The following is a 17,220-nucleotide window of genomic DNA, read 5'->3' on the forward strand; positions in this document are numbered from 1 at the left end:
TATCTGCTGATTTATTTTTTTTTTCCAGATGTGCAGCGAGGGTGGCACAGCCTTAACGTGAAGCAGTGGATCTGTCAGTTGTGTGAGCTAACTGAAAGCATTCATATGCTGACGCTCTGTTTTGGTACAGACTGTGCATTTCATGCTGCCTTAAGCAAGTGCCCGCAATTAATTACTGGATTCTCAGATGATTCCTCTTTAAAGGGTCGTCCTGAACTTAAATGTTTTGTCAGCTGTTAAAATAGGGCAATGGAAAAGATGTATGCGTTTGTGATAGGATGAGGAGGAGATCTCGCTTCTGTTAGTGTGCTCCAACGACCCTAAAATATTTAATCTGCATCAAGATGATCTTGTTCATGAGAAGCTGAGGTTACCAGTGCAGCGGTCTCCCAGTCCTTACGCAGATTGTTTGCCTTCTCTTCTGTCCGGGTTTCTGCTCTTAGAGCAAAGAAAATTACTGAAGCTTTTTGGTCAGTGAGGGTGCATAGCCTGATGACCACATGCAATGTGACAATAGTCATGTCCCCGTTGTTGATGCTGCTGGGTAGGATTTAAAGTTACTCACGAGAGCAGACACAGAAATAGTGTCAAAATAGTGGAGACACCTTGGGAAACAATTAAGAGGAAGAACAGTTATAGAGAGGCTCTGTAGGATGAGAGGAAAGCAGAGTCAATCCATTGATGGCATCTGGTGCTTCCGAGAACAGACCAGAGTGAGCACTCTTGTTGGATTGCTTCTGCCACGTGTTTTGGGGGTTATTTTGGTTTTATTCCCCTTTGGCACCTGGGAAGAGATAAGAGACTAGCTTCTTACCTGAATGCATTTTCTATATTTGTTTCTGTATATTAACTTTGGTACCAGGTGCATTTAATGTGCCCTTATATACTGCTTTGTTTTTAATAGTGGAACATTCCAGTAATCTGTGATTTTTTTAAAAAAAAAAAATATTTTTTTTTAATGGAAGGGTAGTAGAAGTAGATCTGAAAACAAGGATTATTCCTGAAAGAAGCTAGTATCTTAAGGTTTTTTGGCCCTTCAACACAGATTGTGTTTTCATTATGAGAACAGCAAAAGAGATGGCAGAGACAATTTGAATAAGTACAGTAGAGAGAAACTTGAAGGTATGACATTGTGGTACGTGATGTGCAAGTGGAAAGAGAGGCTAAGAACTAGACTTGGTGTAATCAAGGAAGGATCTCTGTTTATACCATTCTCTTTTCAGAGAGGTGAGAAAGAAGCCTGGTGCAGAACAGTTGGTCTTTCCTGTATCGGGTAGTTGTTGTTACCACGCACACACGTTGTGATATAGGGTATATAGATACACGCATTTTCCCTGTCGTGACTTGTATGTCTGGTGTTTGGGCCAGTGTTGGGAACATTTTTAAAACTGAATACTGGTAGTATTGCAGTAGAGGTTAGAAGAGAACTGATTCTTTTTCATTAGCTTCTCTATTTGTTTGCTCTCTGTAATGAGCTTCAGTTTTGAAAAGTCACTTAGTTGCTGAAGTCTTAGAAAAAATGGATTGGGGGAGATCTTAGGAGCTTGAAGTTACTTAAGATTAACTAGATTCTAAGCTGATAGTGTCCCTTTTGGTTATTGAGATGCACAAAACGGATCTAATTTAATTTATTTTAGGAACTGTGTCACTGCTTAGTTGCCTGTCTGTACCCTGAATGGTATTCATCTTAGGGAGAGCCGAGCTTTGCCAGAAGACAAGTTGCAAAGGAGGTGTGGCAGAATGAGTGCTGCCTCCTCAAATCTCCCTATCCCTAAAATCCCAGCCACAGGAAAGCAAGAGAAAGCAAGTGTTACGCTCGTTTTCCAGACAGGCTAAAAGGGCAATACAGGTGACTACAGATGGGTCAGCCTCTCGGAGGAGCTGGAGTGAATTTAGTGAAGGGCTACCAAGGAGGTTGGGGGCTGGAGCACTTGCCCTGTGGAAGAGGCTGAGGGGATGGATTACAGACCTCCTGATGTCCCTTCCAACCTGAGTGACTGCGAGTCTGTAAGCAAGAGCACTGTGATAATTAGTCTAATGAGTTTCCTAGAGGCAAGTACCTAGAATGCCTAAAGGCGAGGCTTGTTTCTGTTAAGTTTTGACCAGTCTACTGACTTAGGAATGAGCAAACCAGACTGTATTTCTTTCTCATCCCAAATGCAAGTAGTTCAAGAGATCAGGCATAAAGAAATTTATTTAAATATCCAAATCTCTTTTTATGCAAGCCACAACTGGTTGGGACTCATCCAGATGCCTACCGTTGGATCTCTCATTTCCCCCTCACCCTCCTCCACCCAGCCTTTAGGGTCTCATCGTTGTCTTTCTCAACCTGGCTGTTAAACGTCATGTTTTGAAAAAGTTACGCTCTTCCTCTGAAAGTCAAGGTCAGATCCATGTCAATTTGCAATCTTTCTGTGTGTCTCCTTAGGTTAAGATGCTAATGTAAAGTTTCCTTACTGGAATTTTTTTTTTTTCCGTGAACATGTTGTTTAATTGCTCTAAAACATTAAATGTGTTAATTGTCTTTTATGAAACAATAAATTATAGAATCCTCAAAGCTCGAAAGGAGGTTGGAATGGATGTGGTAATTGCTGACTGCACCAAACAGTATGGCTATTGAGTTGAGTTACCTGACATTGAATTTTAGGAAATGGCTGGAGCTCTGAACTGTTGAGGCTTTGTCTGCTGGGGTCTGGCATGATTGAAAGAAGCCTTACAAAACAAAATTGGGCTCACTGAAATGTAACAGCTATGTTGGCATGAAAGAAAGGCACGGTGAAAATACTGCTTGTGTACTGGGACTGTGGTGTGACTTCAGTGTCTGTTCCGTGGATGGGCAGTCAAAGTTTGTGATGGGAAACCTCCCAGTCACGTTTCAAGTGGAGATTATACCCTAAAAAATGAAACTGAATTTGATAGTTCTCCTCCTGCTTGCTGTGTGATATGTTTGAGATAATAAATCATGTAAAGAAATACCTTAGAATGTTTGTCACCTCTCCAGGCTCAGCTAAACAGAAAAAAAATGGTGACATTGAAACAAGTTAATTGATTGAATATGTATATTAAGAAAGGGTCTCCTAACAACAGTTGCAAGTAGTCATACAGATGAACAAGTTGTGCCTGAGAATGCAGCACAAGTTTTTGGTTGGGTTTTTTGTTGTTTTGGTTTTTGTTTTGTTTTGTTTCTTCTGAGAAGGCTTGGAAGGAAACAGAACATCTTTTTTTATTCTGGTTGCTGAAAGTGTTGTCCAGGAAGGCAGAAAACTGTGACATTTAAGCTCATAAAACTGAAATTAGGAGAGAGTGTGTCTCAAGTGTGGTTATCGTCTATGTGTGAAAATAGATGCTCAAAGAACGCAAAATTCTCAAATTGGAAAAGGAGCCCTTTGGAAAGAGCGGGGGTGTTGTAGTTGCCTAGTGCTTCTCCATCCCTTCTGAAAGACATGTTATCTCTGTTTTTTGGCTTTCTCCTGTTAAGAGGCCATTCGGTTTTATGTAACAGAGGTAATAAAAGGCGTGAGGTTTGGGATCAGAAGTGCTGTGTTAGAGACGAGAGGAGACGCCACGAGGTGGGTCTCCACAGCCTTAGTCGGCTCTACTGCTTCCTGAGCGCTGAAATGAGGCGTGTGTGCCTTATGAGTTCGGGAATCTATCCTCTTGTAAAACAAAGACCGCCGCTTCTGTTCCGCTGCGTGCTAGGTGGGCAGCAGGTTTGAGAGACGGAGCAGGTACAAAGCTTGGTAATTGGAGTGGGACTCTGCAGTGTAGGTGGGTTTTGAGCATCACTTCAGATAACTGTATGTAAAGGCAAAGGCATCTCTTGATTTTTAGACTCTTGGTAGCTGCCATTGACTTTGAGAAGTAGTTGAAGCATTAAGTATGGGATCAGTTATGTTCTTTTCATGAGGATTGTGGGGGGTGAGGTTGCTTTGGCAAATGGACCATGTTCTCACTGTGGCAGATTTTTATATGTGTATAAATATATTTATAAATTTTATAACTGCCCAGACAATCTCTTATCTTTATGGATTTGTTGCAGACATGCTCAAGTAGACTTTTGTTTTCTGTTGTATTTTATAACTGTTGTAAAATGTGTCTTGTATTGATGTTTTTAACGTACATGACTCTGATTAAAAAAATATAAAAGCAAGAAGATTAATCATTGCCTGAACATTTGAATACTCGGTGAATTTTTACACAGCCACTGTGCTAAGCTGTTTACCTGCTTTTTATTTTCCTGCTGGCAGAGCCGTAAAGTTTCCGTGCCTAACCTTAACGTGTAGCCTTCTTACAGGAGCTTAAGAGTGGTGGATTATTTTAGGTTTTAAGAGGCAGTATTCCCAGACACTTTCTTCATTTTTTTTGTAAACTGCAAAAACATTTCCAGTCCTTGGCTCTGGCAAGACTGCTGAGAGTCCAGCCAGCCAAACAAAAAAAATCGAGCACTTCCACTCCAGCATCCCATTTTGAAATACAACTGAAAAAAACCTACTCTTGTTTTTTTTTTAAGCCACAGCAACATCTTCCTCCTCTACATTCTGTCACTTCTCCTCTGCCCCTGGCCCTGCCTGTGCACGCGCAGAAATATATGTCTTTTGTTCATGGAATATGAACAATTTCAGTGCAGAAGCTTGGAAAAAGACACCGTTTGTGAGATTTACAAAAGTTGTCTGAACAAGCACTGTAAACTTTGAACTTCCCAGTGAGCCGGGGTGACGAGAGCAGTTTAACAAAGGCGAAGCCTCAGCCACAGACCCTGTGTCACCACCCTTGGTGACGTGCCAGCGGATGGCTTCGGTTTGTGCTCCAGGCTGCAGCCGCTGCCGGCCGTGGCAGAGCCGGCACGGGGAGAGGGGCTGCCGCTGCAGGGACCCAGGGAGTCGCTTCTGGCCGAACGGGGCTTGGTGCTGAAAACAGGTGATGGGATTTTCATCAGAGGGGGGTTAAAGATGGATGGAAGTTTAAAAATAGCGGCATTTTGGAAGAAGGAAGGTAGAAGCAAAGTACGTGGGAAGAGACGCAGATTGCACCATAGTATCAAGTGGCTTTGTGGGAAAGAGAAGGAGAGGTGAAGCGATTGCCGGAAGGGATGTAGCTGAAGGTACACCAGGAATTTCTGTGAAAGACAAGCCGAAAAGGTGAACTAAACAACCAAAGGGAAAGATAGCAAGTAAGAGAGAAATTAAAAATACTTTAATGAACCTAGCTAATGAAAAAGTGAGTTTGTTACTTCCCCACTGGAAAGGGAAGGTGGGGTCTGTTCCTGAGCTGTAGCGTGTTCTGTCACGGCCAGCGTGGTGCAAGACTAGAAGAATTCTTTGGAGCTTAGTGGCTTCGGTAGGTAATGAAGGCAAGATGTAGGCTGCTCAGGGACGTGCCGCGGAGAGCGCCTCAAAACAGGCAGCGTGTAACGTTTTTGTGCACATTTACTGTGACTGTTTATGTAATTCACTGGTCATTGCAACACATCTAAAAAATTTTATTAATTTTTCTTGTTAGGTTGAATGGAAAATTCAAATGCTGATGAAATGCATTGTGTTTAAACATCCTGAAATGTGTTGGGAATGCATCTTAGCTTTGTGATAGGGGTTAAGTGTTTGGGTTTTGTTTGTTTCTTTTTGATGCAGTCAGAGTGGTCCAGGCTGTCGCTTGCTGGATGATGTTATGCTGCTTTTGCAACCTGAGTCTTGCACCAACTTTTTGTGGTTGAAGAGTGAATTAAACTTTAAAATAATGAAGCTTCTGGGATGCCCTTCTTTAGAAAAGAACTTTTGTTTGCGCTAACCTGGAAAAAACTTGGTTTGTTTCTTGCTCACAGTGAGAGACTAGGGTTTTTCAGGGTTGGCTTTGGCAGGGGGCAAAATAAAGTTTTCACACATTTCTGTTACGTTACAGTAAAAAGTGGTTGGTTTAGATCATGTCCTTGGACTGGAAAACTTTTCTGCTATGTGCTGCGTGTTTGAACAGCTACGCTGATGAATTGAGGCTAGTCTGCTTACGTGTTTATAAATACTGCTGTATGCACTTGTCCTTATGTCTTCAAATATGTAACTTATTTTCACATGGAAGTACCTATATACAGTCAAGTAACTTTCTATTTTTAGTTACATACCAAAATAACATTGTTACACAGATGCTGCTTATGATGTGCAATAAAATACTTTAGTGAACTTGAGTTGCTCCTTTTTAAAAAAAAAAAAAAAAAACCCAACCCTAACACTTCATATCAGTCTGGATGTTCTAGGCAGAGCAGTTCCTTCAAGAGGCTTAATGAAGACTTGATTGATTTATTTTGCTCATCTGGAGAGTGTGTGGATTACCTCTGTCAATATTGGGCATGATAAATGAGGGCTGGGCACTTAGAGAGTATTTTGAATTATTTGAGCCATTCAGGAATCAAGAAGTGACTTGATTCAAGAGGCATTATGAGGAGAAATGGCTGAGTGCCTTTCGGGATCTTCTGAGGTAGTAGAATGTGATTCAAAGCAATGACTAAGAAACTGGTATTGAACACATTTATATGTGAGACTGAGACCGAACTACCGAAGAAGTAGTTGTTGTCTTTTGATCAAGCTTTGAAGCCTGGCTGGAAGATGGTCTTTGGCCATGTGCAAACATAAATTGCAAGGTTGAGGTAGGATTGCTGGGTGAAATGCAGTGGCTTGGGATTACATAGGAGGTTGGAGAAGGTGCTGTAATTGCTTTTTTTGGCGAGTAAATCGATGGGGGGGGGTAGGGGGGCAAATCTCTTGATATTTCTGCTGCCTTCTTTTAGCCAAAATGAGAAATTTAGGAGTTAGGTTAGATCATTAAATTTGTGCCACCTTGCTCTCTTAAGCTTGGTACAATGTTTTGTCAAAAGTCTCGCGAAAAAAATACTTCTTGGCCAGTGCTCTACCCGAATGGTTGTACGTGCACAGTCTGTACCAACTGTGCTTTCTGAAAGCCTCTGGAGTTCATGCCGTGGGGACCCTGGCTTGCTTGCTGGCAATATTGAGTCTTGGGTAAAGATACACCTTAATGCATGTCATTGTTAAAGACTAGTACAAAGTAGCATAGATTAATGTTTTAGTTACTTGTTTGTCATGTTTTTCTCACCTATGTTTCTGTTTTAACTTGTAGATTTTGGATCTTTGTTTGACTTGGAAAATGATCTTCCTGATGAGCTGATCCCCAATGGCGAGTTGGGCCTTTTAAACAGCAGTGGGAACCTTGTTCCAGATGCAGCTTCCAAACACAAACAACTTTCCGAACTTCTAAGGGGAGGCAGCGGCTCTTCCTTAAACCCAGGAATTGGAAATGTGAACTCAAATAGCCCTGTCCAGCAGGGAGTTGGTAGTCAAGTTCAAGGGCAGCCGAACAGTGCTAATATCGGTAATCTGGGTGCTATGGGTAAGAGCCCTTTAAACCAGGGAGACTCTTCTGCTTCAGGCCTGGCAAAGCAAGCAGCCAGCACCTCTGGACCTACCACACCTGCATCACAAACTCTGAACTCGCAAGCACAAAAACAAGTGGGGATGGTCACGAGCAGCCCTGCAACATCACAGACTGGACCTGGGATATGTATGAATACTAATTTCAGTCAGACACACCAGACCCTTCTCAACAGTAATTCTGGTCACAGTTTAATGAATCAGCCTCAGCAAGGACAAGGGCAGGTAATGAATGGATCTCTCGGGGCAGCTGGAAGAGGAAGGGGAGCAGGAATGCAATATTCTGCCCCTGCCATGCAGGGGAATGCAGGCAGTGTGCTGGCAGAGACTTTAACCCAAGTATCTCCACAGATGGCTGGTCACACCGGACTGAACACAGCACAGACAGGAGCAATGACTAAAGTATGTACATATAATTTAATATGTTCTATTTATTGCACTTTGTTGTTTTTTTTTTCTCCATGCAGATGTTTAGAAAATGTAGTAGATTCTTCTCTGGAACAGAACTAAAGAATGCACTTTCCTGAGTCGGTAGTTATCTGTTTCAGTCACCAGTGATATCATGAAAGCAAGATAATTGAAACGGTATTTCTCATGTAATCAGAAATGAAAGCACTTGTTAAAAAACACGTCCTTGAAGTTGAAAGTGGGATAGTGTCTTAGCAGGGTGAATTAGAAAAGAGTAGCATGATCCTGCAAAAAAGGAAGCAGGTGATTACTTCTGTGCAGGTTCTCAATTTAGCTGCCAGACAACAATATCTTCTAAAGCAATGTGGAAACTGTTAGAGAAATATTTGTAGATTGAAGGGAGAGGTGTAGCAATTGGTTCTCTCGTCAAGGACCACTGTCAGCAGCTGTGCAGTGAATGCTTTTCAAATATAGAGGAACTGATCTGAAAACATTAAATTTCACATAGGTTGCCAAGCTAATGCAAACTGCGAAAGGGAAGGGCGGTGTTTGGGCGAGAAGTCTTAATTTGGGGGCCATTGTAGATCGGGGCAGGGAATATAGACACCTGGAAGTGTCTGCCTCTGTCTTGGGGCACTGCTCTGATCCCTGCTTGATACAGTCTTTGCTTTTTAGTCCTTCATTTTCCAGGTGTGAGCTTAGAGGAGTGTTCCGATTGCTGCTCCTCCTGTCTTGCAGTTGGATAACAGTGTGTGTCATCTCTTGTCTGTGTTGCTGTGGTCCAGTTCCTTCCTGAAATTTTGATAGCAAACCCATCCTGTTTTGATTTGTAGAAAAATATATTTTAATCTCTGCTATTTTAGCTGTTCATACATTGCTAGTCATTATTGTTGTAGTTTATTAACATGTAAGTGTTAATTCATTGATGTGTTAGTAATCATGGGAAGAAAAATGCCTGGCAGAAGAAATCATGTTTTCTGAAGAAATGCTAATGACATTGTGGAGTACTGTATAGTTAATTTTAATTTTTGAAAACAAAAATATAAAAAGCATTTTCTCTGCAGTGAAGGGAATCCCTTTGCTTAAGGAAGAGATGCTTGTGATCTGAGTGAACGTCATGTGAAAGTGAATATAGCTGTCTCCAGCCTCCGAATCAGCAAAATTTGTTGTGTGGAGCGGATTGGTCTGCACAGAAAGAAGTTCAGCCTATCTTTTATTTGTTTTTCTTTGCAGTCTGTGGGAGGAGTGACAAATTCTAATTATCTGGTTTCCTTCTATAAACTTATGGTTATATCTGGGATTCGCCAGCTCAGGAAAGCGACCTGGACTTTCTCAGTTAGCATATGTTCAAGAAGTACAGTAAAAGTTAATTTGGACAAGGAATATGTTGCAAAAGAATAGTGGAAGTGTTCCTGTTATGCAAATCGTTAGGTAGTCCTTGTATACAGTGCTGTGCTCAGCACTAGTGATGCATTTCCAAAAGATTAGAGCAAAATGAGGGCTTTCAGAAGTCCTAGACACAAAGTTGTGGAGAAACTGAAAAGGCAGGACTATTTCATCACAGACCAGAAGTGATAAAATGGTGTTTCTGTGAAAAAACTTGGCCAACTTGAAAAAATAGAAAATTTGGTATTTTCCAGGGCTCTATTTCATGTTGAACAGATGAAGCTTAAAAGCATTGCATGTTTGTCTGGTTTTTTTAAAAGTTTTTCTTTCTTTATGTCTTAATTTTCTCTTAGTAAGAGAGCAAGTAAGCTCAATTTTGGAGTAAATTACTTGCTCCTTGATTTTTCTCCTGATAAGCAGAAGCATTCTCCATTTTTGCCATTCTCTTTAATAGGCATTTGAGGATTGGCTTCCTCTTTCGGTCTCTCCCCAGCCCCAGTTTATTGTCCTACTAGGATTATCAACCATGATTGTGTGTTAGCTTTTTCTCTTACCAATGCTGCAGTTGTGATGAAAGCTTTTAAGAAAGGTAAAGAAACATTTCAGTGAGTTTGTTCTTCTGAAACTGAAATTTCTGCTGAAGGAGAATGTGGGTTAGTTTGTTTTTTCGCCTCCTGTTCCCTGATGTTTACCACTTAATGTATACAGCTTAAAAGATTTGAAGAGCGGCAATAAAAGTGGTGAGGCAGCTGATCTACCTAATAGTGAATGTGCCTGACTTGACTAAATGGCGTAAAATGTGGCTGCGATCAGGCTTGAAGAACTCTATCAAGGCTGGAAGCAAATTCTCCTAAGTGGTGACTGTAGCAATATAGTCTAAGGGAAAGACAGATGTGTGAAGTACAAATGCAGGAAAAAAAAAAGAGCTAAAAACTTTCTAAACCAAGATTTTTTTTCATTATGTTTAAAATAAGTGATGTGCATCTCTGATTAACCTCATTCAGGTATGGCTCCAAAGTCTAGCACTAGTGAGCCTTTATGGTTTGGGACCAGTTTTGTTGGGCAAGACCTTGATGTCTTGCTGTAATCCTTTTTTAGTAGCTACCTAATCAAGGAAAGTCCATTTTTTTTCTGTTTTTTGTACCTGTAGTATGTTTTTATAAGCATTCTTTCTAGTAAGAGAAAAAGAAGGAAATTAAAAATCTAGAATCTGATCCCTTCACCTGCTCTCCGAAATAACTGGGATTCATTTCATCTGGAGCATCCATCATAAGCAAATAATGGTTAATTTTGAGTTGGACTTTCCATTTTAAGGCAGCTCTTGAAAGAATGAAAATTATGCCAGAAATGAGCATGGTAACTCAAAACCATGATGCATGTGCTTGCATAAGTTGAAGGTGGTGGATAAACCTTACCCCTGATCAATAGAAAAGATAATGAAAAATGACTGATTCTCCATGTCAGAGGGCCATAAGGTGCTGACATCAAGGCAAATGTTTTTCCATTGGTAGGGAAGGATTAAAGCAAAATACTTCTTCACCCTATAGAGACATGAACAAAGGATTTCATAGATTTCACATGATCTTCTGGAAGAAGCAACCTGTCAATACAAGTTAAAGAGTAGCTATTAAAGTCATAGCTCTGTTTTCTTGGAGGTATATAGTATGTTCTCAATAGCCTAGAATATTTTTTTGAAACGGGGTAGAGTAGTCCCTGAGAAGGTTTTGTGAATTAAAGATACAACAACTTACTATAGCAAGGATTTGAATTCTTCATTGGCCATGACTGTGCAATTTGCGTATTCAGAATTATTTAGAGCTCCTGCTTTGTGATTTTGACTTCTATGACATCTTCTGGGAAACACTGAGGAAACCTCTCTTCTATGCTACTGTATGTGTCTCTGCTCTGTTCACTACCATGCTCCCTTCCTGTAACAATTTTTATTCTAACTGCGGCATTATGGCCCTGTTTTCAGGACAACACTACGAATACAGGTTTTGTTTGACTGGGTTGAAGTTCTTTAAGAAATCTGCTTAGAAGAGCAGAAGGATTCTTCTTTGAAAAATTGTCACTTGATGGGGGTAGAGGAACAGGCCACCCTGTTACAGTAATTTCCAGCAGTAGCAGAATTGTCCTTTTGTGTGGTACCACGTTTTCTTGCAAAGTCCATTAAGTCCAGAAAAAGTGTTCAAACCATCTAGAAAATCTTTTTAAATTAGAGTTGGTTTTTAAGGTGGTTGGTTGTCGAACACTTTAAGCAGTAGCAAAGCTAAGCAGATGGTCTATTGCTTCCAAAGAAATGAGCACTTCACTGCAAGTGTGCTCTGTGCCTAATACTCTCCTGTTGCTGTGGGAGTTCATCTTTTTCAAAGGAGGGAGATGAAGCCTTCAGGTAGTTCATTGTGGCTGGCAAGAGCTTGAAGTTGTTTTCTGTAGATTAGATGTTCTGTAGTCTCTTGCTGCGATGCATTCCCCTTGTCCTAATACTGCTATCAAAGCTTGTGGAAAATCAGAAGAAAATTTCGGGAAGTTCCCATTTATTTTGTATGGTTCTCAAACTTCCTTTTTGCACTCTGTTAAGAGTTTCAGGCAGTGATTCACCTAATTGGTACTTTCGCTCTTTCCCTTAAGAAGTAGTAAAGTCCCATTGAGATGAGTAGGACTCTTGAGTGTTTTCTTTTTCATCTGTTTCCAAGGTGTAGTGCCTCCTTGTAGGAACCTGTAAAAGGAATCACCTTTTCTTCAGTAACTTCAGAGCTGTTTCACTCAAATAAGCATAAGTTGATACCCAGCAGCAAAAACTTAAAGGAAAAAATTCTGGAGTTGTGTGTGGTTGATGTTCTGTGGAAGCCATTGCTTTTCAGCTGCAGTGAAACTATGCCTTGTTGGGGGTTCCATTCAAAGTGGATTTCTCTATAGGACTAGTAAACCTACCCCAAGGTTAATTTTTGTTTCTGAAAGGTGCAGTTTATTCAAACATGTTACTGGGCTCTGTATGTCAAATAAAAGGATGTAATTGTTCGGTCAGATCTGAATCTGAATCTATAAAAAGATCAGGAGAAAGTGATTGTTTATTTTCATACCTAGTTATGAGGATTACAACTTTTCTGCAAAATGCCTTTTCAAGATCGTAGATTTTAAGTAACATCATTCTACCTATTTTGAAAATTCTAAAGGAAAACACTTGTACTGCTATAAGCTCGAACTTGCCTGGCAGGGAGAAACTGGTGGAAAAGCTGATCTGGCTGGCTGATCTTCCACTGTAGTATTTCAGGAGTTGGTCTGGTAGTAATGAGTTTAGATACAGAGCTCAAAGTGCTGTGTGCAAGTGATGAATTTTCCTTACTTGTTTAACTGGAAGTTGGTATCAGTAGTAGGATTGGCACCAAACTCTTACAGGTTCAAAATATCATTAACTACGCAAAAATAGACCTAATAGGCTGGATTTCTGCATGCAAATCCAGGGCAAACTCTTCTCTTAACTGTATTGGCCTAATGAATTTGAATAGTGTGTGTTTTCAACTTTGTTTTAGTCAAAACAGTCACATGGCAGTGCATGTTGCAGTAGAAGTTTCAGATCAAAGAGGAGGAGGAACTCTTACTAGAAGTGAACTTCAGAAAACAGGAAAACAGTTTTATGTCTACCAAGAGAATAACCAGTTCTCCCTCTTTTTTTAAATTATTTATTGTTGAGCTATAAAAGAACTAAATTCTGTTATTTGCTGTTTCTAGGCTGGTTATATATATAGTACATATGCCTTTGACAAGCACAGTCACAGTTTTGCTCCCTGTCATTGTTCACGTTGTGGTGTTTGCTGTTGGGTAGTAATCTTGAGTAAATTTAAGAAGGTAATGAACTATGCTAAAGAGCAGGAATTCTGACACTAGACTTCAGTTGTATACGTAGTTATGTTACTTGGTCTTTGAGGAATCTGTAGTAAGGAAAATTTGTGATGAGGAGAAAAAGCAGATTACCCAGTTGATATTGCTAAGTACCAGATTTAGATACGCTTGCTGATTGTGAATTAAGTCAGCTGAAGATGTTCTCATTCCTTTGCAGGTCTGTGTGTTTTAGCAAACTGCTGGTGCTGTTTGTTTCTTTCCTGACTCTCAATCTGTCTGAATCCGCCTGAATTGTTTTAACATGACTTGCAGTTAATTTGCTTCTCATCATCTAAGTTGTCTGTAGGAGACTGCCAAGCTGACTGTCTCCTAGCAGATCATGCCTCTGGCAAACACAAGTAGCCAGTCCAAATTGTATTCCAAATAATGCTGCTTCCCAGTTTCAAGGGACCCTTCATAATGTTACAGACTTGACCATAGTAGCTTGGTTCTCTGTTGAATAACTTTATCACCAAAACAGCATTTTTACTGAGAAGAGACATATGTGCTTTTATAATAATACAAACAGAAGAAGGATATAAATATATAGAAACACGTAACAGCAAAACTCACTCATGGTAAAATTAAAATATCTGTAACACAGTTTTGTTTTGAAACATGACCACAGAACGTGGTACTCCGCAGATGAGTTTACTCTGATACACCGGAGAGATTTGGCGACTTAAAAAGCTTACTTACCACAACTATTACTCCTGGCACTTGAAAATTGAGTTGTTTCCTATTTCTAGTACATGAGTGAAATTTCATTTGCAGTTGTGCAATGTCGCTGAAGATCTTTGAAGAGATAGTCGCTCGGTTCCTGTGCTTGAGCAGGTACCTAGGTTCAGTTTGGCTCTCGTGCTGCACGGTAAATGCTGCAAGAAGCCACTTTCATGGAGGCAAACCACAACTTGGTTTCCCCTCCTTCTGCTTCCAACTTGGGCGATTAAAAAGCCCGTCTCTGTTAACTTGCATTGGCTTATCGTCCATCTGACAAAAATGAAATGTTTATGGTATCTTTTCAGAGTAAAATTGTGCCATTATCTTCTACTGTGGTAACACAACACAAAGGTTAAGGATTTTGTCACTAACTCTAAATCATAGTGGTTACAGTCTCATAATTCTTGAGTTTTTGTTGTTGGAATGGGATTTATTTCTAGGGAGTGTGTCTGAAAGAAGGTTTTGGAAGTGAACCTAATGGATCCACCAGTTGTTTGGGAAGCCACAGATTAAAAGCATGATTTCCAGTGCTGTTCAGAAGGTTTATTCAAATGACAAAATAAACTTCCAAGTCCTTACTAACAGATGTGACTGAAATGACTTCTTTCTAGTCTTCTAGACTTGTTTTCACCTACCTTCCTGCTGTTGTTTGTAGTTTGGGGTTTTTAATAGGTAAAAAATTGCTCAGATGTTGAGAGGGAGGAAAACCTGCCAACTTAGATGTTGGTGTGTAGAAGTTACGAAATGCTTGGTTACTTCAGTCAGAAGGAAATGTCTTTGTCGTAGTAATTTTCCTAATAGAATCGGATCGTGCATGTAGATACTGTTGCACAGGAGCGTTTCTGATGACAAGACCTTTTAGCAGGTCTCAAAACTTCTCCTTACTTCAAAGATAAACTTAAATATTTGTACTTGAGTTGTGATTATATTGAGAATCCTGTAATTGGAAGTACATACAGAAATGTGTCAGAACACCTGGTATTATAGTCTGAAAACTAAATGCTGGTGGTCTGTTTTCTTAGAAAAAAAGGCAGCATACGAAATTTTGAAAACTATGTATAGCATGATGTACTCTGCCAACCTACCCAAGAAACGGATCAGGAGCAGAGAAGTGAGTGAGGGGAGGTGATTCTCTGTCTATGGCTTCCACAAGTGAAAGTACAGATGGGACAGGTTCTGCCGTCAGACAAAAAATAACATTATGTTTGGAAGTTGCACTTTGGAAATTTGAAATCCCCTCACTTGGGGGGTTGAAATTTCAATACAAGAGGCTATGCAGGGCATGCCCAAGTCTACTTTGTAGCAGGCAGGCTATTTTTCACTTTTTTTTTTTAAAGATTAATTTTTAAACTAGAAAAGCTGTTCCAATACATACTTTCCCCCCACATGTAAAAAAAAAAAAAACCAACAAAGCCAACTTAATTCTTAGTGACACAATTGCTAGTTTACTTTGTGGGGCTGAGTATAAGTAATAGCAAAATGTAATAGCTTTTTCCTTTCTTCTTGTGAATATTCAGGGGAAATACCTGCTGTTTGTTGTTTGGAAGCCCAAGTCCATTTGTGCGTGGCATCTATAGAGAGTTTGCTGCAACTTTTGTCCATTGGCCATGAATGACACATGCTTATTTCTCCTCCTTCCCACTACAGAAAAGAGTATTTACTCCAGAAATTGTTGTGACTGGGGAGGGAAGTGGCATAGTAAGCTTCTTGTTTGTGTTTTAACTGTTTGTATGTAATCCAAGCACCGGCTTTAATTTTAAGGCCAGAAATAGTTTGTAGAAATGAGATTTAGAGGAATGAGGACTTAGATGATTTTTGAACTCCTGATGCCACAAGAACTACCTCCAAGATGCTCAAGCCCCAAAGTGATAGTCGTGTCCTTTGGTGTGCATATGTACAAAGCTGCTTTAGGTCTGGTGTATAAGCAGCATACAGTGCCATAAAATGGATTCAGTAGTACTTTTGTTTTAAGAATGAATCATAATGAAAATACAGCACATTAAATACAGGAACATCCTTGCCAAAAGGACCCATCTATGAAATAGACTTTTAGAAGAGAATAGTAAATAGATTATTTAGCAGTCTCTGAGAGATGCTGCTGTTTTGAGGCAGAAAGGTTTTGTGTTTTCAGAGTGACTGCAGCATAATGCTGTCCTAGCGCTATGGTTTGTTTTGTTTTTTTTTTTTTTTAAAGGGGATTTTTAAAATCAAGCCAAAAAAAAGTGCCCTTTGAAACTTTTGGCAAATTGATTAAATTAAATAACGACCTTTACGATGGGAGGGTACTTGTACCCTGGAAATAGAAAAATGTTGGAAGACCAGGAGTTGAAGATGGGATTTCACTCATGGAATGAACTGCGTTTGCTTCCTTGGTCTGAGACTGGGCATCTTGGGTTCAAATACGTTTCTGGATAGTATTGTGTGCAGGCTGCTTTCAGTGAGCAGCGTGTGTGTACAGGCCTAGTTTGTTCCCACTGTTCCACTTACTGTTAAATCTTCAAGGAGAGGATATTTCTACAGAAAGACTGGAGGTTTCAAGGTAGCACTTGAAGTCAGTGTGGTGTTTCAAAATAAACGTATTTGGCTCTGAAAGTTATTTTAAAATTAGTTCAACAGTGTAAATTATTTATAGTTCTGTTTCTCCTTAGTTACTGTTAATGTCAGGCTACGGTATTTGTGCTAAGTGCTTGTTTTGAGTAAGTTCTATTGATATTTTTATTTTAATGTATTTAATGTCAACTGTAGTATAAATTTGTTTTTTGTCTATTTGTTTGTCTTTCCTCCCTCCCCAGTTGTGGATTGAAATAGAATAATTACTTCTTTTAGAAGAACAGTCTCTCCTTTCAGTGTGTCTGCTTTTCCTTTAGGATTTATGTCTGTTAAGGAGAGTACGTACTGTAAAGAAAAGAAACAGAATACCTCTTTTCATTATATTTTTGAGACACCTTTCCTGTTGCTGTTACTCCGCAGAGCTACTATTGCCTTTTCCCCACCTCTGTAAAATATCGTATCACACAGACTACCCGATAATGTATCTTTGGCCAGATTCTGGGAGCTGAATGGGAAAGAATCTCTTAAATAACGCTACTGGTTTTCTTTCCAAGACAGTTAATTCCTTATAATACTAAATTTTTGGAGTATGACGTGCTCTCCTTTTACTTGGCTGTCTCCAGCCAACTATAGGAACTCCAGAACGGCTGAGGTGCCAGCAGACACATCTGTGAATTCTTTCGTGGTACGTTTTGAAAGGCTAAGATCCATGATTCAGAAAATAAAGGAAGAAGCATGGACTTTGTGTTGAGATTTGCTGTTGGTTTAGAAACCTGCATTTAGCTTGATGATGATGCAGTATAGGAATTGGGGGAGGACAGGGATATTTGAGTTGAGATCC

General features: G+C 39.9%; 1 protein-coding gene across 7 annotated transcripts in view; it reads left to right on the forward strand.

Annotated features, from left to right (window-relative positions):
• Positions 1-17,220, forward strand: part of CREBBP (CREB binding lysine acetyltransferase) — a 95,646-nt gene that overhangs the window by 6,988 nt on the left and 71,438 nt on the right. For 6 of the 7 annotated variants that reach the window (XM_075767926.1, XM_075767932.1, XM_075767927.1 and 3 more), the window contains exon 2: positions 7,123-7,835. In XM_075767926.1, the coding sequence (XP_075624041.1) occupies positions 7,123-7,835 (713 nt within the window). The remainder of the gene's footprint in view (positions 1-7,122; positions 7,836-17,220) is intronic. The other variant, XM_075767931.1, reaches the window with a different exon arrangement.

The sequence above is a fragment of the Balearica regulorum genome, chromosome 15 (genome assembly GCF_011004875.1).
Source record: "Balearica regulorum gibbericeps isolate bBalReg1 chromosome 15, bBalReg1.pri, whole genome shotgun sequence".
Lineage (NCBI taxonomy): Eukaryota > Metazoa > Chordata > Aves > Gruiformes > Gruidae > Balearica > Balearica regulorum.